Below are 24,390 nucleotides of genomic sequence, written 5' to 3' on the forward strand. Positions count from 1 at the left end.
TCCCTTACAAGATTAGTTGATTTAGACATGCGACAAGGTATACGACCACCAGTTCTGAGGCCGAGTTCGTTGCGTACCTAGTGATCCTCCACCAGTAGAAGGAGAATGGCGTGCTTACGTTTCACATCATCAATTCATCATGAATCCGAAGGCCCTTACGATCATTTTCATTCTTCCCAAGTCTCGAAGGTTTCCGTTAAAAGCCATTTTGATCACTTGGGTTGGTTGAGAGATGAAAGATTGAACCTTGCCTCGTTAGAGCCTTCCGGACTTAGACCTTTGGATAGTGATCTCATCAAGCTTTCCCTAAAGACTTCCTCTCACGTAGAAAATGATGAGTTTTCTAAGACCTGGAGCTTAGCTTATTATTCAGGATCATTAGATACATCATACATAAAGGCTTTCGCCATAGATTCTCATGAGAAACAAGGACCCGAATTTGATTTTAAGTTTTACTTCAAGATTTTCTCAACCTTACATTGACTTGTAAGAACGAACAAGAGTTCAACCGTGAACTGAGAAGCTCTTTAAAACATAGACTAGAGTGTGATAGAGCGAGAACAACTAATATAAAAGGTAAATGAGAATTCTAGATATTGAGCAGAAGAGTATTGAGGCGGATCGGATGCGGTGACGAGTTGGTTGGCCAAGAAGGTTGTTGTTGCTGCCATAAGCACGGGGATCGGAGTGAGTGAGGAGGATCCCTGCTTTGATTGTAGTAGTGGCTGTAACATAGATATATTTGTAATTAGTTAGCCATATATAGGCTAAACCATTGTGTACAAGCCTATATATGTTGTAAATCATTTCTCATCATAATAAATTATTAATAATACAAGTGAGGCTTACCATATAGTATCCAAAGACCTAAAAACCTAACAATTTTTTTTTTTTTTCTCCGCCACCTCTTCTCGCTTCTCGCTGACTTCTTCTTTCTCTTCCCCTTCAAACCTTGTTGCTCACGTTTCTCTGTTTCCCCTTTTCTTCTTTCAGCCATGTCTACATCACAAAGTTAGATCGTTGCTACCTTTGATTTAACTGCGTCAACATGTCAAACGTGACCAAGCTTACTGCCTCAAATTTCTTGATGTGAAGTACGGTCAAGTCCATGCCTTGTTAGATGGATACGACCTAGTCAGGTTATCTTGATGGCTCTGTTACTCCCCCTGTTGCTAGTGAGGAGGATTTGAGGTGATGAAGGATTGTCAGTCATTGTGGGGGACGAAATAGAGTGACGTTTGGTTTTGAGCCGAGGTTCTTCATCCATAAGCATGGAAATCTGCGATTGAGCAAGATGCATGACTAATGCACGATCTGAAACAGGGGAATCGACATTATGTTGGAAATCAATCTTTGATTAATACACAACAAATTGGTGAAATCAGAGTGTTTGGAAGAAGAAGAATCAAGGAAAAGCATCGATGTGTTTGAGGAGAAGAAGAGGAGAAGTCGTGAATGGAAGAAAAAGCGTGTAGGAGTTTTTGCGCTTGTTAAGTTATTTAAGCCCATATGATAATGGGTTGTTGTTAGTTTACAAACTATAGGTTAAAGTGTTAACCTAAGTATAAATTATGTGATGTAAGGTGTATAATGAAGTTATCAAGCTTTAAGACAAGAGATAAGAAAGGCTACGGCAAAATAACAAAGAACACATTGGCGATATTTCAGCTTGTGCATAGCACTCTGTTTGTTTTCAGAACAGAACTTGGGAAGAGATTAGGAGACAATGCCCATTTGTTAATGTTGTATTGGGAGATAGTGCCCATTTGTTATATGTTGACTGTATTGTCTCTCAACATTCCAGAATATCTCACGCTTTCTATTCGCGTGTTCCTTTCTCTTTTGATTTCTTGTCTCTTTAGGAAGTCGTGGGAAATTTTCTAAATAATAGACGGACGACAAAAGTTGTTGGATGGTGCATTATCTGTCACATTTGACTATAAAACAATTGTTTGAAACTACGAAATTATTCACTTGAGTTGGAAATAAAATATTCACTTCAACTAGAATCAATAAAGAACAAAATACTACTATAGTCGTGAATACAGAAGGTTAAACTGGTATTCACTTGACATATAAGAGTATTCACTTGAGAGATCAGACCTAATTACAAAAGGTCAAACTTCGAAATATAATATCTCCATGAGATCTCAGACATGGGGAGAGTAGAGACAGACACCAACAATTAAATAAGGATATCCAAAGGATATTAGAGACATATCTTATATTTACCAAAACAAAGAAAAATACAACCAATTTACCTTGAACTGCTGCACCCCTTAATTGATTATACATTGATGCCGAGCAAGCTTGCCATACTCACCATCATTTCCAAAATATCGGCCATTCGACTCTTGAAGTTCCAGAATTCTCTTCTCTCTTCACCGCAGACTTCAACACCATGTCCACTCAACACCAAAAGTGGTACAGTAATTTTTCATGGGCACGTTGCACAAAGTCAAAGGCAGTGGCATAAAATACTCCCTAAATTCAAAGTATTAATGATTTAGTATAGCAATTTGAACAAATCAGGAATAAAAAAGAATACCATTCCGGCATAGTCTCCATAACTTGGGAGATAATATATCGCCACACCTACAGGCAGCGGCGGATCCAGAACTTTTTTTTAGTCTGAGGTACTATATACCAAATTTTTTTTTTAACTAAAAACATAAAAATAAGTTGTATAATAAATTAATAAACCATAGAATTTTAATATATCTTATATACTAAATAATATTTTTATCACTATTTTATTTGTTACTTTATCAAACATTTTTTTTTACGCGTTTGAGGCTCCCAACCAAGCTCAATCGAATTCCAACAATCTTCATCAAGGTTACTAATAAACGCTTGCATATGAACCTTCCAATATCCGTAATTCGTTGAATCAAGCAACAGTGGTCTTGACATAGACGTGCCTTCTATGTATGAATTCATCACAACTGATTCAAAGCTCTGTCTTACTTCCTGAACTACCCTCACCCTTGATCTACTCGAAACTAGACTAAATCTCTATTGAGAACCCGCTCTGATACCACTTTTAAATGCGGATGAGGTGCAAATAATAAAGTGCAGAAAGTAAATAACACAAGAACTTTGTTAACGAGGTCCAGTTTTTCCTACTCCCCGGGACCACGTCCAGATTTCGATTCCACTAGAACAAGAAAGCAAATACAACCTATTCGCAAACGCGTACATCAAAAACAACCCTCTTAATTCACCGCTCCATTCTATAACATGAAATCTTAAGGATAAATCTCTACCCTTAACTAAACTCACACCGAGCCTAGATTCAAACCAAGATTACCTAACCTTGGGCTAAACTCCCCCTGAGCCTAGACTTCAGATCTTCAACTCTCTTGAGCAACCTTCACACACACGTCACACCGACGAACAAAGACGCTTGAACAACCCAAGCACCAAACCGCGAAACTAAGTCGCACACAATGAGAAAGCTCTCTAGGGTTCTAACCTTTATGCCTCAGCTCTCTTAATTCTCTAGGACGTGCCCAACACCTCCTTATATACCCACCAAGACTTCCTAATCACCATAGGAGAAGATTTCCAAATTTCATAAGAAAAAAAACTTTTTCCTTTTTGTTATTTTCTTTTTTCTTGTAAAACTCCAATTTAATCTACCAACGAAATAGTAGTTTTCCTCTTCAATACATCCTTAAACCGTCCTTCAATATTGTCTTCTCAAACCATCTAGAAACTTCTCACACACATAAAACAACAGCAATCTTGTATCACTTCTTGTATCACACAGACACTACTTCAGATAGACCAATACATCTTCATTCTTTCCTTAGTTTCCAAGAAATTTCGTTCTATCCTCACTTCAACGGAGCTTTACCAAACCTGATCTCTTTTAGGTCGCACCGAGAACTGTCTCTACGTATGCTTACAAAGCCGTAACGATTATAAAACACTACGTTTGTTTACTCTTTGTCTGAGACCAAATAGCTCCAAAAAAGTATTGGTACCGATCTTTTATCTTTATTCTCCCTATACATCAAGGTCGAATGTTGCAATGCTTGGTTCTGATATTTACGTCATTGGCGGAGATAAGAATTATTCGTCTAACGTCATGGTCATTGACTGTCGTTCTCACAAATTGCGTGAGGCACCAAGCACGCAAGTGGCACGTGTGTTCCCATCTGCTTGCATAGTTGATGAAAAAATATATGTAATTGGAGGCCGCGGAAATCTCGATTCAACGAATTGGATAGAAGTTTTTGATACAAAGACCCAAACTTGGGAGTTTTTACAGATCCCTAGCAAAAAGTTATGTAGAAGCTTTTGGTATGATAGTGTTGGGTATGAAGGAATTATCTATGTGAGGTCCAACTACTTACAAGACACTTATAAGCTGCACAAAGGTAGATGGAGAACAGCAGACTTAGCAATAGATACTGGATGGACTCTTGCATCATCTTATTGTGTGATAGAGAATGTGTTCTACCATTACAAAAACATTGTATCGATTGGTATGATCATAAAGAAAAGTTATGGACAACTTTGAAAAGTTTGGAAAAATTGTCTACTTGTCCTCGTATTCGTAATGGTACATTGGTGGATTATGGTGGGAAAATGGCAGTTTTGTGGGAAGAGTATGTGTATGATAAGAACCACAAAGACGAAAAGACAATTTGGTATGCGGAAATTGCGATTGAAAGATGCCAAAGAGAGATTTGGGGGACGATAAACTGGTTTGATGTTGTCTTTACAACCAATGAGCCATACAGACTACAGTTTAGTGCAGCTCTTGTTACTGAACCAAACCAATTGAACCGAAAAAAATTTCAATCGTGTAGGGTTTTGTGAATTTTGTGTAATGAATATTATGATTCGGTTTTGCATCTTTATGGATTCGGTTCGTTAAAAATATGCGAATCTCTCTGATTAAAATTAAATTGAGTCACATCGCCTTTATAAGTTTTCAACAACAAAATGGAATAATAATATTGGAAAAAGAAAAAGTATATTAACAAATGTCAACCATTGATGCTGACCAGTCTTGTTTAATCGGACGGCTCCTGTGAATATGATGATTAAGCAGACCTACTCACTCATATATTTTTTTCATCTAATTGATATCATTTTTTTTTTGTTGTGTTTAGAGAGAAAAAAAAAAACAGTGCCCTTTCGCTCACGCTTTGAGTCGTCTCTTCTTAATCCGCCGTCTCTCGTCTTTTCGCCGGCGTGGTTAGATCGTACAAACCTCAGGTAATCGTTTCTGTCTCCGGTAACCGATCTTCGTCTTTTTCTCTTTCTCCGATTTTGTTATCCTCGGATTACCATTCATTTTTTTTTCCGTGTTCCGGTGATTGTTCAGTTAGATCTATGGGGCTTTTGATCATTCGTGTTTGATTATTATTCAGTTAGGGAGAATGTTGGGAATTTTGAGGCAAAGAGCCATCGATGGAGGCTTGGCTGCTTCGGTATGATGATGATGATTCTACTCGTTTTTTTTTTTTTTTTTTCGTTTGTAATCTGTTCGACGCTGATACGATTTGAGGTTACTTTTGTTGGAGTCTTTTGGGATCGGATCTTTGTTGATTTTGCTATCGTAATTATCTGATTTTTTCGAAATTTGGATTTTGGTCAGACTCTTAGAAGGACGCGATCCGCATTGGTTTCTGCTAGGAGCTATGCAGCTGGTGCCAAAGAGGTAACTGTCTTTTTTTATCGGATGTTTTTGATGTTTTTATATGCGCTTCTTGTGTAGGTTTTGTTATGTTTCGTCATTATGTGCTATGGAAGATATTTTGATCAATTTAGGATCATGTTGGCTACTGTTGACTATGTAGCTTACCTTTTTTGTGTTAACCCCCCCCCATATTCGAGTTTAGTGAGCTATTTGGCTTTATCTTTTGGGTTCTTTCATGGGTTCTGTCATGGAAAATGGTGGATTTTAGAGGACTCTCATAGATAATGTAGTAGTAACATTTTAGAAAAGCCAACGAGTGTGGCTTAAGTTAGATTTTTGTATTTACAATTTTTGACAGCCTTCAATTTTTTACATTGGAGCTGACTAGTAAAATCAAGCTGATGCGGCCTTTATTTTATTGTCAATATATCTGACACAAGTTTTTCCTTGTATAAGGATTTTCTCTGATTGTTATATTACTGCTTACATTTTTGTATGTAATTCCTTGTTTAGATGACAGTGAGAGATGCTCTAAATTCTGCTATTGATGAGGAAATGTCTGCAGATCCTAAAGTATTTGTCATGGGTGAAGAGGTTAGTTGCAGCTGACATGTTTGATTTATTCATCTGCCATTTCTAATCAAATATCTAAGAGTTCATCCTTTTTATCTTCTTTTTGTAGGTTGGCCAATATCAGGGTGCATACAAGGTTAGAATTATTTACAATGGTACTTGATTTTTCCACTTAATTATCTCTGTTTTTTACCCTGATCTGATGCTGGAGGTCTATCATGTACTCATAGATCACTAAAGGTCTTTTGGAGAAGTATGGTCCTGAGAGAGTATACGATACCCCTATTACCGAGGTTTGAAAATTTTATTATATTATGTTGTAGTGTCCATCTGCAATCCGTATGTCCATGTTTATAGATTGAGAAGATTTCTGACAGTCCATCTTTTAATCACTTTCTAGGCTGGATTTACTGGAATTGGAGTTGGTGCCGCCTACGCTGGGTTAAAGCCTGTTGTAGAATTTATGACGTTCAACTTCTCTATGCAGGTTGGCCTTGTTTTTCTGTATTTCGTTCATACTACTGTTTGCCTCATTCGTTGACTTGATTATTCATCATTTGTTGAGTCACGGAAACATGCACTGTGGTACAAATATGTTTCCAGGCATCATTGACTTTTAATTTTATTTCAGCATCTTATACGATTGACATTAAGGTGCACAAAATTCCTATTTATTTCCCAATGTGTATCTTAATATCTTTTGGACTTTTTTCAGGCAATTGATCATATCATCAATTCTGCTGCAAAGTCAAATTACATGTCTGCTGGACAGATAAATGTACCCATTGTCTTTAGAGGACCCAATGGTGCAGCTGCTGGTGTTGGAGCTCAACATTCTCAGGTAAATGCTAATGCAAGCTCTGTGCAACAAAATTTTCTTATAATGAATAATTTGTTGCTTTGCATTCCTTTAAACATTACCTTCAGCTTCTCTGAAACTGATAATGATAGTCGAATAGGATCAAGGAACTAAATTATGGCTTTAAAATGGATCAGATTTCCCCTAAATAATCAGGCATTCGGCTGTATGATTAAGATAAAGGTTCTTAGTACGGTGGCATGCAGCTGTTTTCTCCTGATGTGGCAATGCAAACATGAAAGTATGACTGTTTGTCTCTCAGAAGGGGCGCGTACAATATTGAACTGTATGACTAACTTGATGATACATGCATTTAGGAATTATCACTGTCTTTCTAGTGGGTCATTTCACTATATGACTAATATGATAAACACAAACACAAGATATCAGGATTATCAATGTTGATGACTGGCTGGATATTTCATTTGTACATCTGGATCTTAAATGGGGATATTCTGTTCTACATTTTGCAGTGTTATGCAGCATGGTACGCCTCAGTTCCTGGTTTGAAAGTCCTCGCTCCGTATTCAGCTGAAGATGCTCGTGGTCTTCTTAAAGCTGCCATTAGAGACCCTGACCCTGTTGTCTTCCTTGAAAACGAGTTACTGTAAGTAGCATGCGTAGCTTGAATTCTGACATATAATTAGATCCCACAGTCACATATTATGTCCCTTTAATTGGTTCCATCATGCAGATATGGTGAATCATTCCCTATTTCAGAAGAAGCACTTGATTCAAGTTTCTGTCTTCCCATAGGCAAAGCCAAGGTACAGTCACCCGGTATCTATATGTCTCTTTAATTTGTCTTCAATGTAGCAGTTGGATGCTTTAATGTTGTCTTGGCCTATAACAGATTGAACGAGAAGGAAAGGATGTAACGATAGTAACTTTCTCGAAGATGGTCGGTTTTGCTCTCAAGGTATGCCATTTTCCCACTTCCACGAGCACCTTTTTAGTAATCAAAATTGAGAACTTTTTTGTTAGTTTGATGGCTATAACTCAAATCTTCCTTTTGTATGGATATTTGCCGCACATGCTTTGTTTTTACAAATTGGTGCTTCACCTTGTTCCGTGACTTTCATTAACCTTTTTTTTTGATGTACCTGATTCTAGGCCGCTGAGAAGCTCGCAGAAGAGGGAATAAGCGCTGAGGTATGAAGATTTTAGATTTCAGATTTCTTTCTCTACCTAAAACCGATATTGTGATTCTGCTCAAAACCACTTCGTGAACTCAAGTTTTTTTTTTTTATAAAATGTTTAGGTAATAAATCTTCGGTCAATCCGTCCGCTTGACAGAGCCACCATCAATGCTTCAGTGAGGAAAACAAGTAGATTGGTAACAGTTGAAGAAGGTTTCCCTCAACACGGAGTCTGTGCAGAAATCTGGTTAGCTTCATTTCCTTCACTCAATAGAGATCTTATATTCAGTTGAACTGTATAAAAAAATTTAAACATGGGTTTAACTTTTTTGGCTTTGGATCAGTGCGTCGGTTGTAGAAGAGAGCTTTTCATACTTGGATGCACCAGTGGAGAGGATTGCAGGAGCTGATGTTCCAATGCCTTATGCAGCTAACCTAGAGAGATTGGCTCTTCCTCAGGTTTGTACTGTCCCTTATTTTTTGCATAGAAACTTGTTCAAATGGTATATATATATCTCGTTCTTTATTGATGGAAATGAGATTATAATGATGCAGGTAGAGGATATCATCCGAGCAGCAAAGAGAGCTTGTTACAGATCGAAATAAAATCGTCAACATCAACACATTTCTTTTTTGGATCTTTAAAGGGAAAGGAAAATAAGAAAAAAAAAGGAGAAAAATGACCTCTCACTTTTGCTATAAAACCACCATTCCTCCTGATTTATTTCATCGTTTGCTATGATTCTTTGCTGCAGCGGTTTTCGTTCTTCTTTTTGTCCTTCCCAAGTTGATAATTCTAATCTTTGGGGTTTAATTGATGAAATTGATCGAGAACGCTAGTAAAGGAGTTTACAACACGTTTTTTTTTTCCCAACAAATAATGAATGAGGTGTGCCTAAATCAAGTTTTCGATTCTGGTATTGTTGTTTAAGGAGTGTAGGACGGAGTTTAAATCCAATGGTAGCATTGACTATAATTTGGATGATATGATTGTAATTTGATTTAAACGCCGTTGATCATCAACCCATATGGATTAAAAAAAAAAAAAGTAAAGCTTTGGTGTGAAAAAATGTTGCTGTAGAAGAGATTCTCATTGACTATAAATGTTGCATCTCGTGATTTTGCTATGCTTGTGTTGTCACAGCAAGAAGACAAATTTAAACAAGATCCAATATTTGAAGCAGCAATCAAGAATACAAATTCACGACTTTTTTTTTTTTTTTTTTTTTTGCAACACTTGTCACAAGAGACAACACCAATCTTAGAAGCCTCAAAATCCATTTCAACAACTATACAGTTTAAAAGTAGGATTCTAATACTACCTGAATTATGTGTTTTTACATCAGAGTCAAAATCCATTTGTGCACTCTCTCTCTCTCTCTCTCTCTCTATTCTGCTACAAAGAATTTGAACTCCTTTCAAAAAAGCAATCTCTCTCTGAATCGTAACGGAAGCAATCTCTTATTTTTGATGCACTGATATAACTCCCCCACAGCTCATTTCTCATTCATCTATCCTATCTCCGGATCCCAAAAACTTCTGATCTGCTCCTGAAAAGTAAGTCCATCGATAGCCCGAGCGCTGGAGGAGGTTTAAGTCCCCATATGTACTTTCTAGAAGAAGCCCCCCGAGCACCGTCTTTGTTTGATATCTTTCTCATTGATGTCCCTTCCCCGGACTTGTATGATCTCGACAACCCCAAAGAAGTCTCAGGCTTTCCACCAAATACTGATCTTTTCTTTGACTGATCTTCCAATGGGTGCCCAACTGCACCGTCCTGGTGAGGAGGCGGAAACTTCTCACTCTTGCTCTTTCCATTTGTTTGTGATATCGCTCTCCATCTCTGCAAACACACATTAGCAAGTGGAAACATTACAGAACCTTCTGCAGATTCTCACGTTGAAACGAAAGAGTACCACGCTCATATGAAGACTGTGTTTATGTATGTGTCCATTAGTGTAAATGGGGTAAGATGAGGATTTTCTCACATTTAAGTTTGATTGGCTCTCGGCATTAGCTTCTGGGGCTGGAACAGCTCGACCAGTGCGATCCCCACGATACCTTATTCTCCTGGCTCCATCAATACCACTACCTTTTCCAGCAAGACCCTTTTGCCTAGAATTACAATAAATGCAGCGACGAGAAGAGACCAATCACAAATCAATCTAATTGATAGAAACACACAAAAAGAGATATGAATTACATACCTTCTTGCCTCTTCGTCCCTCAGCTTTACATTCAGTTCTTTGGAAGGTGGATACTTTGGTAAACTTGAAGGATCACAGGGTAACGGTTCAGAAGTAAAGAACTGCACATGCAAACCAAATAATATAGCACTTTGATCAGGAAGTGTGCTTTTGCTTGTATAAGATTTGATCACACACTAACCAATTGAAAGATTGGAGGAAAAGGATTACTCACTTCAGTAGTCAAGGCCGAGGTAGAAGTTCCTCGATCAGCAGGGTCTATAGCGAGAAGTGTCTCGACTAGATGCACAGAGGATGGAGGGAAACCATTAAAGGCTTCAGCCACACAACGTTTGTACGGATGTTGCGGCTTAAAAAGAGTTGCGTTTGGCAGTTTGTACTTCTTCCAGTACGATTCTGAAGGGGAGCCACATAATTTGAATATCTTATGAAGTTGTTCGACCTACAACGAACAAGTTAGGTAAGAAAAACGGTAAACAACAATCTTATTAATCTTATCATACACAGAGTAATCAATTCACCAACTATTCATTGCTCTCTATAATGCAACTCAAATAAAGAGGGCCTACACAGTTGTATCTAACAGAAACTTAAAAATTCTTAAACAGACTAACTAAAACAAGATAAACATGATGCTGTTTACCTCGGTTCTTCCTGGCATAACGGGCTTGCCAGCAAGTAACTCTGCCAAAATACAACCAGCACTCCAAAGATCAACACCAGTTCCATAGTTGGTAGCTCCAAGAAGAAGCTCAGGAGGACGGTACCAGAGCGTGACAACACGACTAGTCATAGTTTGCTTTTGCTTCGGGTCATAAAACGTAGCCAACCCAAAATCAGCAATCTTGAGTATCCCATCATTATCTATAAGAAGATTAGAACCTTTGATATCTCGATGTAAGACTCCTCGACTATGGCAATGCTCCAATCCAGATAGTAGCTGATTCATAAAGCATTTGACCTGAAGAACCACCAAGAAATAAAAACTCCATTATGAATGATCTAGATATAATACAAGTTTGTATCTTTGGTACTGTACTAATCATACTAATCTGATTTTAATTACCTAACTTAAAATTAAAGTCAAATATGCACAGATAATAAAGAAACCTAAATCCAATGAACATAAAGGACGTTGAAAAATTGGGTCCACCGACAAATAATTCTAGTATCACCAAAAGCACAAAAGAAACAAAAACCAATCAGACGATAACATTACCATATGTGACCCCAAATAAAGTACCCTAGAAGAAAAAAAAAAAACCTTGAAAAACATTAAAATCATCACAAGAAGGATATCTATCATTAACACATTAACTTCTACCTTATCTGTTTATCACAAATGAGATCAAACCCATTCCCCATCTATCATTAATAAAATAAGGATAAGGAAATTAAAAAAAACAGACCTGAGGAAGATCAAACTTGAAACCTTGAGTAGCAGCAAGACCAGAGAGATCATGATCCATATACTCAAAAACAAGGTAGAGACTACAAGAAACCCGGGAAGTAACCAAACCTTGAAGCTTAATAACATTAGGATGATCAAGCCTTCTCAGAACAAGAATCTCTCTAGCCATAAACTTAACACTCTCTGCTTCCAAATTATCAAACCTAACTTTCTTCAAAGCTACAATCTTCCCAGTCAATAGATCTTTCGCCTTGTACACATTACTATACGTTCCTTGCCCAATCTATTATATCAATAAAAAATCAAAACTTTAATCAACCAAAAACAAAAAAAACAAAACTTTCTAATTTACAGAACTGAGTGAGTACCTTCTCGAGCTTTTCGTAAGAGGTAGCTCGACGAGGTGTTAAGTCTTTGATTGAATTGCCGCAAGCAGCAATAAGCCACGGAGGCCATCCTTCTGGAGTCGAACGGACACTCATACCCGGACGACGAGATGAACCGGCGGAGAAATCGCCGGTGTGCCATGTTCTCGCCGGCTGAATCTGAATCGAAGCCAAATCCTTTTTCTTCTTCTTATCTTCGATTTCCACTACAGAAACGGCGGTGGTGGTGGTTGAAGCAGAAGACGAAGAAGGCAAATCATCTTCCGTCGTCTTACGGAGGTCTCCCGGAGGAGGTTCATCGGAATTATTATTACTATTATTGGTATGATTAGGTTTGTTGTCTCCGGTGGATTCCTTGCATAAAACGCATCCCATCGGCTGAATCGATGAAGCTCTCTCTCTCTCTTTGTCTCTGTCTCTTTAGCTTAGCATTATCATCGCCGAAGAGCTCAAAGTTTTTCTTTTTTTTTTTGGTTCCTTCTTGAGAGTGAGATTCGGGTTTTGTTAAAAACGACGGCGTTTTCGAGGAGTGAGAGTCGAGTCTTTTGCACGTAGGAGTGAAAAATGGCGGTTTTCCGTTAATATGTAACGGGTGGTTTGACGTTAAGACTCTGAAATAAAACAAATTTCATTTCTCTCTCTTATTTATGGTATTTTTTTTTTTTGTATAGAAAGGTCTCTGGAAAAAAAAGTGGTTTAAAGTTTTTTTTTAAAAAGCTCTGTTTTTTTTATTTTATGTATTGTTATCATCTGTGAAAAAAAAATTGAATTGAAGCACAAAAGTTATTCTACTTTTTTTCTTTTTTCTCAGATAAATTTGACTTTGTTGTAGTTTCTGTGTGCTTTTTCTTTAATATCATTTAAATATATTAGACTCATTTTGTCAACGAAAAAAATATTGCTGGAAATTAAAAAGAAAATATTTTGTTTACGAATAAATATGAAAAAGATGTGGTATGTTCTTCTGATGTACACATAACTGATTGCTCTTTTTGCAAACTTGTTCAGTTGCAAAACAAAAAAACAAACAAAAAAAAAATCTACAATTTCTAGCATAACATTTTTTAAAAAGAATGTTGCAAAAATTTATTTATTTGACTTTATCTACTTTATATTGTATCAGTTCTAATAACACTGATTAAGAAGGGCAACAGAAAAAACAAAAAATCTAAAGATAATAGATCTCACTCAATCTTTAACCGGTCAAACATGAAAATAGTAAATAAAATGCGTATTCGATCACTCTCTCTAGAAGATTTACATTACCAAATCGCATAGAAAGAAAGAAACAAAATGTTACACAAAATATCTCTCGGGTCTCTCCTCCACTGAAACAGTATTTTCGGTTAATAAAAAAACATAAGTTTGGTACCTATCAATCAATTTTGGATTTCATAGAATTTATGTACATCATCAGCAAGTACAGTTTTTTTTTATTCATTATTGTAAGACCGACCCGTGGACTAAACCAATCCATAACTGAAATTGTAGGATACGGACGAACCAAGTGAGTGTTTTGGTCCTCTCTCTATAGATTCCTTCCTCATTGCTGCACTCTCCACTTCACTTATTTTATTACCAATAACACTAAATTTTAGTATTAAATATTCGATAATTTATTTACAAATAAAAACAATCAAAAAGCAACTTCATAATGATCAATGCGGACCACAGTATCTTATATTTATCAAGTAATGTTCCACTAAAAAAATTTGATTTTTCCAAGCAAATAAGTCTCTCCTAAAGACTAATTCAAATTCAAGTTTTGAAAGAGCCAAATACTAAAAAAGTAAGAAACCCAAAGACCACGCCGACGACATTGCTTATGCACGTTTTGTCGAGTAGAGAGAATAGAATTTTCTTGAGTTTCTTCCTTCTTCAAAGACAATGATAAAAAGGAACTTTGAAAAGGCAGAAAGATGTAAATGAATGGGTCAACGTTGGAATTTTTGGGTAGTTGAGTTTCCATACCAATTTAGACGTTTGGCTTTCTTCTTTCACTAAATGCTCTGTCTTTAATAGTCCCAACTTCTTATCTCTCTCTCTCTCTCTCTCTCTCTTTCAATGGTCTTTTATCACTTAAACCAAAAAGACTAGAATTGTTCAATCTGAAAACTTTAGTTACCACAGTGAAACCCTAGCCTAGTATCAGTATGAATGATTTGGTAAGATTTTGGTTCTGATTCAAGTTTAATCGTCCATCAAATAAATTACGACATTTCTATTTCAAAGTGAGTTTATTTTCTTCTTATTATTCAATTTTAACCATCTTGGTTGTAAAGGGTTCAATTATTTGGAGTGGTTACTTCGGTTTGGTGTCATAGGGGATTGGTTTGGTTAATCTGGATCGGACATACCTACAGAAACCCATCGGTTCTATGATGAGACCCGACCTAAACCAACCAATTCTACCAACCCAAAGACACTGAATTGATAAATCATAAATAAACCTGACACACTCCTTACTCAATGATCTACTAGATAAGATCTCCTTTATGGATATAGCATTTGCATTTAGTAATCTTTTTAAAGCAGCTTCACTCTTATCAGCAGGCAAGAGCAGAAACACAGCACATAAGAGTTATAAACCAAATTTAAATCATATATCTAGCGCCAATGAGGCTTGTGTTGATATATTCTACCCAGAACAGAGCTTTTCTAGCGCCAGATTCTCATCACCACCACTTGATTCAATAGCACTCCTAACCTGAGCATCTCCAAAACCCATCTCCACAAGTTTCTTGACCTGTGGACAAATATCAATCCAACACGAATCTTTTAACTACACAAACCAGACACTACATTAAACCTTTTAAATCCATTTCAACAACTCACTTTTTCCTCTAGAGAAGAGTTCTTGGCGAAAGTCTCAGTCCAGTAGCGAGCTGTTGATACAAATACTTGATAGTTCTTCATGTACTGTAAACACCAGAGATAATGTATTGCATCAAAGAGACTAAAAAAAAAACAGGGAAAAACTGAAGATGATGAAAGGTTGATGTAGAATAATAATAACCTGTTCAGCTACAACAGCATCTTGAGGGTCTTTGGGCTCAGGTGCAGAGAGTAATGCCTGGACTGAAACAAGAGCAGTCTTCAGAGTAAGAGCTGGACTCCACTGGTCTTTCAAGATATCCAAGCATATTGCACCACTCTGGCTACTAATATTTGGGTGCCTGTAGGTTCGATTAACATGAATCATCCACAAAGATTGAACAAACTAACATACAATCACATCAGTAGTGACCCTTAAAAACAACTTCACCAGAGATTGAACCTTTGACCACAGATAAGACAATTATCAAACAAATACCACAAGGACAGACATAAAAGTTTGCAAATGATTAACATAAGAATCAGAGTCAACATCTTCTTACCAAACTCTGGTTGAAAACTGCATCTTCGGAGGCTCAAATGGATACCCTTCTGCAAATTTTTAATTAAAAAAAGATCGATTAAGAACAATACACAATACAAATCAAACACCCATAAACCCTAAAATCTCAACTCGTACACCAATCGAAACAAAAACCAAGTAAATCCCATAACTTCATAATCCCCAAAAGCTAAATTCTGGGTATTGGAATTTTCACAATCAAAGACCTTAAAGTAGGAGAATTTGGGATCGGACCTGGCATGGTGATATCGATCTGAAAAGTTCCGCCTTCGTAAGGAGTACCGATTGGACCAGGGATGGTTCCGGTGAGTCGGGTGAGATTATCGGCTTTCGGGCTGACCCGGATACCCGAAGAATCGTTGTCTCTGCTGCAATCTTGAAGCTCTTTCTGGACTCGACTGAAATCTATCATCTTTTTTTTTTGATATCTCTCCTCCGATTGCAATCTCCCAAAGAAAAGAGAGAGGAAAAAAACCCTAACAAGAAAAAAAAGATTGAAACTTTTTTATTTGGTGGAGAAGTGAAGCTTCTTTTCTTGCATCTTAAGGGAGTTTATCCAACCGTCCCTTTTTTTTTTTTTTTAATGTTTTTGTGATTTTCCACAAGTTTTTTTTGCTTCTTCATATTCAATTTGAGAGCAATTAATGTAAAACCGGAATAAACCGAAACTAGATTTGATTTCTATTGTGGTTCTCGGTTTGAATCTGAATTGGTTTAGGATATTACAATTCATAGACCAACCCCCAACACCACCGGATGGCAATACCTTATTTATATAAAGCTTTTCTTTTTCTGCAAGATACACATAGTACTAACTTGTTACTATACGTAACAACTGATTTAAGTGCCTCATAAAGAATAGGATTTATAAAATGACATACATCAATAAACGTAATTTAAATGATCAACATCAGTATGATTATACAATATATATATATATATATATATATTATAATTTAGGAGTGATCCTAATGGTTTCTAGGCCAAAAGAATAATTTTTTGGGAATGTTAAATTTTGAACCCGCGTTGCCAATGCTACTCACGAGATTATTTTTCCTTTACCACTGGACCAAAGTTATTTGGCTGCTTGTGTTTTAATATGGATGATTGGCAGTTACAGTAGTACACTTTCACGGAGTGTTTAAGTACATTTTCATTTCATTGAATTGTGAGTTTAAACAAGAAAAAAATGTTTTTACGTTGATATGTTTTTTGAATTAACAAGGGAAATAATATGATAGTTCTGATTTTTCTGTTCTTCTTGTTGTTTGGATCTTTGAAGTCCAACCATTATCACCAAACACTCCACTTCTTGCAAATCAATACACGCTTAAATGGCCGATTGTGAGTTTTTGTATTCATTGTAGTTAAAAGCTCCACTGCTTGCATTCTAGTACTATAACTAGCAATCTTTTTACTTAAACGAATTATGAGTTTTTCTAAAAAGTTTTAGGTTTTCTTTTTGCCTTCGTACACTCATTTAATTTTTCCTTTTATACACTAAATTTGTTAATCTTATAAATACTATGTGTATTTTGTTTTTCTTAGAGTGATGATAGAAAACAGCTAAACAGAGAATGACAAAAAGGAAGAGAAGAAAACTTTTAATACATACCTATAAACAGTTGATTATAGTAAAATATGCAGTAGCCCTAGGAGAGAAAGAGACAGAATCTTTTTTTAAGGTGAACCATATGTTTTTTTTTCTTGCATTTAAAATTATAACAATTTGAGGATGTCTATTAACTTATGTTTCTAAATTTAGATAAGGTAATAACAAAAAAAAAAGAGTGAGACGACAAATCTTACAATCTTAAATGATTTGTTCTTACTATAAATTGCTAATTTTAGGACAAACCTTGTGGATTAGAGTAAAACCATGTGTATCTTGATATCCGGTTTCTATAATTGGAATTTCAAGTGACTATTTTCTGTAACTGATTAATTAACTGGATGTTTGTTTGTTATTTTCTAAAACATGTGATCTTAGTTTGCTTCAACAGTGAGCATCGCACATCTATTTAAATTCTCATCTTCCAATAGATTTCTTAACTTACAAGAAACTTATTTTTTTTCCTGCTAATAACACTCTCTTCTCCTTACCAATTACTTTTTTCACTTAAAGTTTTACAATCACGGTGGGCACAATGAGTTCCTCAGGAGAAGAACGAGGTGTTGTTGTTGCGGAGCCCGAGCCACCAAGAGGGAATAGAAGCCGATTTGCTTTTGCTTGTGCAATCTTAGCATCAATGACGTCTATAATCCTTGGTTACGGTTCGTATTCGTTGTGCATTCTTATCATTCACTAAGGTTGGTTTGATTTTACGGTTTAGATAATTATCCTTACATTTTATGGATGTTGCAGATATAGGAGTGATGAGTGGAGCTGCAATTTTCATAAAAGACGATTTGAAACTGTCGGATGTACAACTTGAGATTCTTATGGGGATTCTGAATATCTATTCTATAATCGGTTCAGGCGCGGCCGGTAGAACTTCCGATTGGATTGGAAGAAGATATACCATAGTGTTGGCAGGAGCCTTCTTCTTTTGTGGTGCTCTTCTCATGGGCTTTGCCACAAACTATCCTTTCATTATGGTGGGTCGTTTCGTAGCTGGTATCGGTGTCGGTTATGCTATGATGATTGCGCCTGTTTACACTGCTGAAGTCGCTCCTGCCTCCTCACGTGGTTTTCTTAGCTCTTTCCCTGAGGTACAATAGTTTCAACCTTTATTATTATTTGAAATAAAAAAATTTACATGAAGGTTGATGATAATATGTTTCTTTTTGTATGCAGATATTTATCAACATTGGTATACTTTTAGGATATGTGTCCAACTACTTCTTCTCCAAGCTTCCCGAGCATCTCGGTTGGAGGTTCATGTTAGGGATTGGAGCGATTCCCTCGGTATTCCTAACCATTGGAGTGTTGGCAATGCCGGAGTCTCCACGGTGGCTAGTCCTCCATGGTCGCATTGGAGATGCTTTTAAAGTTCTTGATAAAACCTCAAACACTAAAGAAGAAGCCATCTCTAGGCTCAATGACATCAAACATGCAGCTGGAATCCCTGATGATATGACAGATGATGTTGTAGTCGTGCCGAAAAAGAAGACTGCCGGTAAAGGCGTGTGGAAGGACCTTCTTGTTCGACCAACCCCGGCTGTTCGACACATCCTCATAGCATGCTTTGGCATCCACTTAGCCCAGCAAGCCTCTGGAATCGATGCGGTCGTGCTTTACTCTCCGACCATCTTCTCAAAGGCTGGACTGAGATCCAAGAATGACCAGCTTTTGGCTACGGTGGCAGTCGGAGTTGTCAAGACCCTCTTCATCGTGGTAGGGACTTGTGTGGTTGATCGGTTTGGACGTCGTGCCTTGTTGCTTACGAGTATGGGCGGAATGTTTATTTCCTTGACAGCACTTGGAACTAGTCTCACAGTAATCAACAGGAACCCCGGACAAACTATCAAGTGGGCTATAGGGCTTAGCGTTACAACGGTGATGTCTTTTGTGGCAACATTCTCAATAGGCGCAGGCCCCGTGACGTGGGTTTACTGCTCAGAGATATTCCCCGTGAGGCTAAGAGCTCAAGGTGCAAGTTTGGGAGTGATGTTGAATAGACTTATGAGTGGTATTATCGGAATGACATTCCTGTCTCTTTCTAAGGGTCTCACAATTGGTGGTGCGTTTCTTCTCTTTGCCGGAGTTGCGGCCGCCGCATGGATCTTCTTCTTCACTTTCCTTCCGGAGACACGAGGTGTGGCTTTAGAAGAAATAGAGAGTCTCTTCGGAAGCTACAGTGCAAACAAAAAGAACAATGTTACGAGCAAGGGTAAAGAAGTTGTTGATGAACTATGAGAGTGAGAACTTTTTTGTTTCCATTTCATTATTTGGTCAATGGAACGTCAAAAGATTCTCGTAACTGAGTCTTCAAGGGGCGAGTGCGACTACAAAGAAGATTATAGCAGAGGATTTGACTTGTCATGTTTAATCGGACATTTTCGACAGCTTTAATAAGTTTTTTGTTTTTTTTTTTTTGCGAAAAAGAGTAAGAAACTCTTCATCTCTATTCTTTTATTAATTCTAATAGGTAGGTTTAATTAATTTGTTTGGACGAATTATTAAGGTACGTTTCAGTTATTTGCAAGTTTATATAACTCAAAAGTGTGTATATTGTGGGGCAAAACAATTTTCATGTAGTAGAATATTTCGATGGAGATCAACAATCCAATTTTTTAATATAAAACTTGGTTATCAAAATTAGCTATTAACTAGATCGTGACATGACAGTTGTATAGATAAGAAGTTAATATGTGTTAATTTTAAATGATTTTATGTTATGAAAATATATCAAATACATTTAAAATGGTAAATGAGTATGTAGTTAACTGTATAGATAAACAAAAATGGTATACTATATAATATATAAATAAAACATTTTGCCTATATGATAAAGACTTTGATTAATTTTATTGAGGCTTGTAGAATCCTGTTTAGTTGGTACATTGACTTATAGAAATGTAATTTCTAAACATTGGGTTTTTATTGGTTCATGAGCCTAATATATTTGATTATTAGAAAAAAGATAACCAAATATATATACTAAATTAATACTTACATATGAATTTGCATGGTTACATGCACCAGCAAGCATATGTTGTATATATCACCGATACAAAAACAACAATTCAGTCATACCATCTAGAGGAAAAGCTTTTCTTTTTCATGTCTACACGTACAACTGAATTAAGTGCCTACACAGAGTACTAACTGTTACATGTCTACATGTACAACTGAATTAAGTGCCTCACAAAGAATAGAATTAATAAAATGACATACATCAATATTCAATAAACATAATTTAAACTGTCAATGTTATAACCATCAATTTAGTCACTAATTTATGTATTGCGCGATAAAATTTGGTAAAAATTAAAAAGTTAACATAGAATGTGTAGACGAATTTTTATCAGTATGCTTGTATGATATTTAACTAGATTTTAATCTGTGTTACAATATTTTTTTAACCAAAAAAAATTAAATTTAAAAAAAAATTGTTTATTTTATTTAGTGTTTAAGACTGTATAATAGCATTTTGATTTTTAATCCTAATATACCGCAAACATGACGAGATCCTTATTTAGTTTTAATAATAATAATGTTACATTTTTATCGTATCGAATTTCTTATGATTATCATAAATTTAATTTTTTGTGTTTTTTTTAGATTTAGCCCGTCAAAAAAATATTCTATCATTATTATTTTTAAGATTTTTAGTGTTTTTAATTTATCATGTAAGTTTAATGTTTTTAAAATTTAACTCGTGAAAAAATTATATCTGTAAAAGTTACCATGCAGTATACTGCGGATATCCTTGTTAGATCATTTAGGCGCTATTAAAGATAAACTAAAGCACCAAAAGGTTCTTATCTTTATTGATGATGTGTTAGATCAAGTGGTTCTAGATACTTTAGTTGGTGAAATTGAGTGGTTTGGATGTGGCAGTAGAATTGTTGTAATTACAAAAGATAAGCATCTTCTAAGGGCCCATAATATCTTTCATATTTATGAGGTATGTCTCCCATCTCAAGAACTCTCTCTTGAAATGTTTTGTCGATCTGCTTTTAAGCAAAAATATCCACCAGATGGTTTCATGGAGGTTGCTTCTAAAATTGCTATGCATGCCGGTAACCTTCCTTTGGGTCTTAATGTTTTGGGTTCGTATTTACGGGGTATAGACAAAGAGGAGTGGAAGGATATGTTGCCAAGCCTTCGTAGTAGGCTGAACGGGAAAATCGAGAAAACACTAAGAGTCAGCTACGACGGGTTAAATAACGAAAAAGATGAAAAGATATTTCGTCATATTGTATGCCTCTTTGATGGTGCAAAACTCAATGATATCAAGCAGATGTTAGCAGATAGTGACTTGGATGTTACTGTAGGGCTAAAAACCCTTGTTGATAAGTCCCTCGTACATGTAAACCATGATACTGTGAAGATGCACACTTTACTACAAGAAATGGGAAAAGAAATTTTTTCGTGCACAGTCCAATGAGCCTGGAGAACGAGAATTCCTTGTTGATTGGAAGGATATATACAAAGTACTTAAATATAAAACTGTAAGTTATTTTTTTGTTTTTCATGTAGCTCACTCTTTTTTATCAAAAGCATGTTAAGTCACTTGTTGATAAGTCAATCTTTTTTTAATGGGATGATATATATAACAATGTCAGGGTACTGAAAAGGTTTTGGGCATATCATTGGATATTGATGAGACAGATGAATTGCATATACATGAGAGTGCGTTCAAAGGGATGCATAATCTATGTTTCATAACAATTTACATTAAAAAATGGGACTATAAGAAGGAAGTAAGATGGCACTTAGCGGAAGGCTTCGACTATTTCCCTCCGAAACTTAGACTATTGAGGTTGGACGGATACGCAATGAGATGTTTGCCTTCTAACTTCCGTCCTGAACACCTTGTTAAGCTTACAATGCGAAGAAGCAAGCTCGAGAAGCTTTGGGAAGGAGTTCATGTAAGTTTTTTTAAGAGCAATTATAGTCGGTATAATCAATTAGAATCCTTGTTTGACTTTATAAAAATGATAATCTTTTGACAACTAATGTGACATTTTTTTAAATATATTTCAGTCACTTACAGGACTCAAAGATATGAATTTGGATATATCTAGAAATTTGAAAGAACTCCCTGATCTTTCTATGGCCACTAATCTCGAGGAACTTTATCTTGGGTATTGCTCGAGTTTGGTAGAACTCCCTTCCTCTATTCAATATCTAAGAAAACTGAAGACTCTAGACATGTCATTTTGTGCAAATCTAAAGACTTTGCCTACCGGAATGAACCTCGAATCTCTCGATCGGCTTAATCTCATGGGATGCTCACGGTTGTGGAGTTTTCCTAACATATCAACCAGCATCTCAAAGCTCTATATGTGGGAAACAACAATACAAGACTTACCCTCAAACTTACATCTAAAAAATCTCACTGAACTTAATATGTGTGGGTTGAAGAGTCAAAAATTATGGAAAAGAGTGCAGGTATGTGCATGACCTAATGTTTGAAGAAGAAACATTATATAAAGAAATCTAATATAGTTAGGATCTCTAAATGTTTTTTTTTTTTTTTTTTGCTTTGGTTCAGCCGCTTACACCCATGGGTGGAGCTACGGTAGAAGCATGTGGGTCAATTGACCCTGGTGAAATTTTAAATTTAGTTGAATTTTTAGGAAAAAAATCAAATTGACCCTGATAAAATAGCAGAATTGACCCCTATAAAAAAATTAATAACACAATTGACCTCTTAAATTATATTTTGATCCTGATGAATTGAATTCCTAGCTCCGCCACTGCTTACACCCCTCGTGACGATGCTAGCCTCTACTTCTTTGACGAGGCTATGGCTCTCCGATATCTCAAGTTTGGTGGAGCTTCCTTCATCTATTCAAAATCTTAGTAATCTCAAAGAGTTGAGTATTACAAAGTGCATAAATCTTGAGACTCTTCCCACTGGAATCAACCTTGAATCACTCGATATCCTCAAGTTTAGTGAATGCTCAAGACTGACAAGTTTCCCCAATATCTCAACCAACATCTCAACGCTTGATCTAGAAGGAACATCAATAGAAGAGGTTCCATGGTGGATCGAGAACTTCCATAAGCTTAAATATCTTATACTGGCATATTGCAATAAGCTAAAATATGTTTCCCTAAGGATCTTTAACTTGACACTTCTTGACACAGCTAAGTTCTTAGACTATGGAGCATTTATTGAAGATAGCTTTAATATTAGTCCAAGTGTGGCGACAAGCATTGACGACACTTCTCTCGTTCTAGATAATTGTTTTTCAATAGTCAAGCTCAATTTCATCAACTACTTCAATTTGGATCAAGAAGCTCTGATTCATCAAGAATCAGTGTTCAAACAGATGATCTTGATAGGTGAAGAAGTACCTTCATATTTCGTCCACCGTACAACTGGAACCTCTTTAATCATCCCTCTACTTCATCACATCTCTCCCTCTCAACCATCATTCAGATTCAGAGCTTGCGTCGTGATCGATTGCGGATCAGATCTCAGTATTAATAGTGGTCGTTACTCATTCTTCATCCAGGTACGTTGTCAGTTCATAGACATACGTGGGAACCACTTGGCTTGCGGTGATTTGCCATTGTCCATTACAACAGCTAAGTTGGGTAGTCATCTGGTTATATTTGAGTGTTGTTTCCCTCTAAACGAAGAAGACAATGTTCCCTTAGCTGAAGTTGATCACGTGGATATACAGTTTCATCTCATTGATTATTACTACTCTCAGCTCAAATTAAAAGGATGTGGTATACGACTCCCGGAGGACAGTGTTGTTGAAGCTGAATATAGTAACGAGTGTGGAGTGTCTGGAGACATCAATGTAGAGACAGAGAGAAGCAATAAGGGAAAACAAGGGCAAAAACTTAAAAAGAAGAGAAAAAAGAAGAACAAGAAGAAGAAAGGTTCTTAGTAAGCATAAGACTTGAGTTGAATACAAAATTACATATCATATTCATTCTGTATTATATATGATGATTGTTTCTGTAGATAACGTGAAGGGTAAACTCATAAAAAAAATGGGATGTTTATGTGCAAACTAAGATTAGCAGATTCTAATTGAAACCATAACTTATAAAAAAACTAGTAAGGAAGAAGGATAAACGTGCTAATCAAGTTGTACATATATATTTAGATTTCCTTTTTAGTTCGATA

General features: G+C 36.3%; 4 protein-coding genes and 2 pseudogenes across 9 annotated transcripts; 4 read left to right on the plus strand and 2 right to left on the minus strand.

Annotated features, from left to right (window-relative positions):
* Nucleotides 1-2,297: 2,297 nt before the first annotated feature.
* Nucleotides 2,298-4,830, plus strand: LOC109127420 (F-box/kelch-repeat protein At4g23580 pseudogene; annotated as a pseudogene).
* Nucleotides 4,831-4,966: 136 nt separating this feature from the next.
* LOC104725587 (pyruvate dehydrogenase E1 component subunit beta-1, mitochondrial) lies at nucleotides 4,967-9,127 on the plus strand. Of its 5 annotated transcripts, none has more exons than XM_010444263.3 (15): nucleotides 5,082-5,232; nucleotides 5,388-5,447; nucleotides 5,615-5,677; nucleotides 6,170-6,250; nucleotides 6,339-6,365; nucleotides 6,460-6,522; nucleotides 6,630-6,716; nucleotides 6,945-7,070; nucleotides 7,562-7,695; nucleotides 7,783-7,855; nucleotides 7,942-8,007; nucleotides 8,202-8,240; nucleotides 8,350-8,474; nucleotides 8,572-8,686; nucleotides 8,783-9,127. In XM_010444263.3, the coding sequence occupies exons 2-15, from the start codon at nucleotides 5,397-5,399 to the stop codon at nucleotides 8,831-8,833; spliced, it is 1,101 nt and encodes a 366-aa protein (XP_010442565.1). In that variant the 5' UTR covers nucleotides 5,082-5,232; nucleotides 5,388-5,396; the 3' UTR covers nucleotides 8,834-9,127. The 5 variants fall into 5 exon arrangements, with proteins under 5 accessions (XP_087329427.1, XP_087329429.1, XP_010442565.1 ...); XM_087473300.1 differs by having other exon boundaries at nucleotides 5,109-5,232; nucleotides 5,342-5,447; XM_087473301.1 differs by lacking the exon at nucleotides 6,339-6,365 and having other exon boundaries at nucleotides 4,967-5,232; nucleotides 6,170-6,254; nucleotides 6,441-6,522.
* A 361-nt stretch (nucleotides 9,128-9,488) lies between these two features.
* LOC104725456 (putative serine/threonine-protein kinase At1g54610) lies at nucleotides 9,489-12,985 on the minus strand. Its single transcript, XM_010444266.3, has 7 exons — nucleotides 12,214-12,985; nucleotides 11,844-12,128; nucleotides 11,078-11,395; nucleotides 10,649-10,876; nucleotides 10,435-10,535; nucleotides 10,216-10,342; nucleotides 9,489-10,070 (listed from the first exon to the last, which is right to left on the minus strand). Exons 1-7 carry the CDS (start codon nucleotides 12,604-12,606, stop codon nucleotides 9,744-9,746), a joined length of 1,779 nt encoding a protein of 592 aa, XP_010442568.1. The 5' UTR covers nucleotides 12,607-12,985; the 3' UTR covers nucleotides 9,489-9,743.
* Nucleotides 12,986-14,693: 1,708 nt separating this feature from the next.
* Nucleotides 14,694-16,232, minus strand: LOC104725590 (ubiquitin-conjugating enzyme E2 27). Its single transcript, XM_087473305.1, has 5 exons — nucleotides 15,863-16,232; nucleotides 15,609-15,657; nucleotides 15,248-15,407; nucleotides 15,067-15,150; nucleotides 14,694-14,977 (listed from the first exon to the last, which is right to left on the minus strand). The coding sequence occupies exons 1-5, from the start codon at nucleotides 16,038-16,040 to the stop codon at nucleotides 14,870-14,872; spliced, it is 579 nt and encodes a 192-aa protein (XP_087329431.1). The 5' UTR covers nucleotides 16,041-16,232; the 3' UTR covers nucleotides 14,694-14,869.
* A 1,339-nt stretch (nucleotides 16,233-17,571) lies between these two features.
* LOC104725592 (putative polyol transporter 2) lies at nucleotides 17,572-19,783 on the plus strand. The gene is made up of 3 exons (XM_087473299.1): nucleotides 17,572-17,902; nucleotides 17,994-18,340; nucleotides 18,426-19,783. The coding sequence occupies exons 1-3, from the start codon at nucleotides 17,776-17,778 to the stop codon at nucleotides 19,485-19,487; spliced, it is 1,536 nt and encodes a 511-aa protein (XP_087329425.1). The 5' UTR covers nucleotides 17,572-17,775; the 3' UTR covers nucleotides 19,488-19,783.
* A 211-nt stretch (nucleotides 19,784-19,994) lies between these two features.
* Nucleotides 19,995-24,254, plus strand: LOC104728774 (disease resistance protein RPS6-like; annotated as a pseudogene). The gene is made up of 5 exons (XR_015571394.1): nucleotides 19,995-20,038; nucleotides 20,988-21,748; nucleotides 21,863-22,168; nucleotides 22,284-22,695; nucleotides 23,028-24,254. The product of XR_015571394.1 is annotated as a disease resistance protein RPS6-like (transcript).
* Nucleotides 24,255-24,390: the final 136 nt, after the last annotated feature.

This window comes from Camelina sativa, chromosome 11 (genome assembly GCF_030686135.1).
Source record: "Camelina sativa cultivar CO46 ecotype springtype chromosome 11, ASM3068613v1".
Classification (NCBI taxonomy): Eukaryota; Viridiplantae; Streptophyta; class Magnoliopsida; order Brassicales; family Brassicaceae; genus Camelina; species Camelina sativa.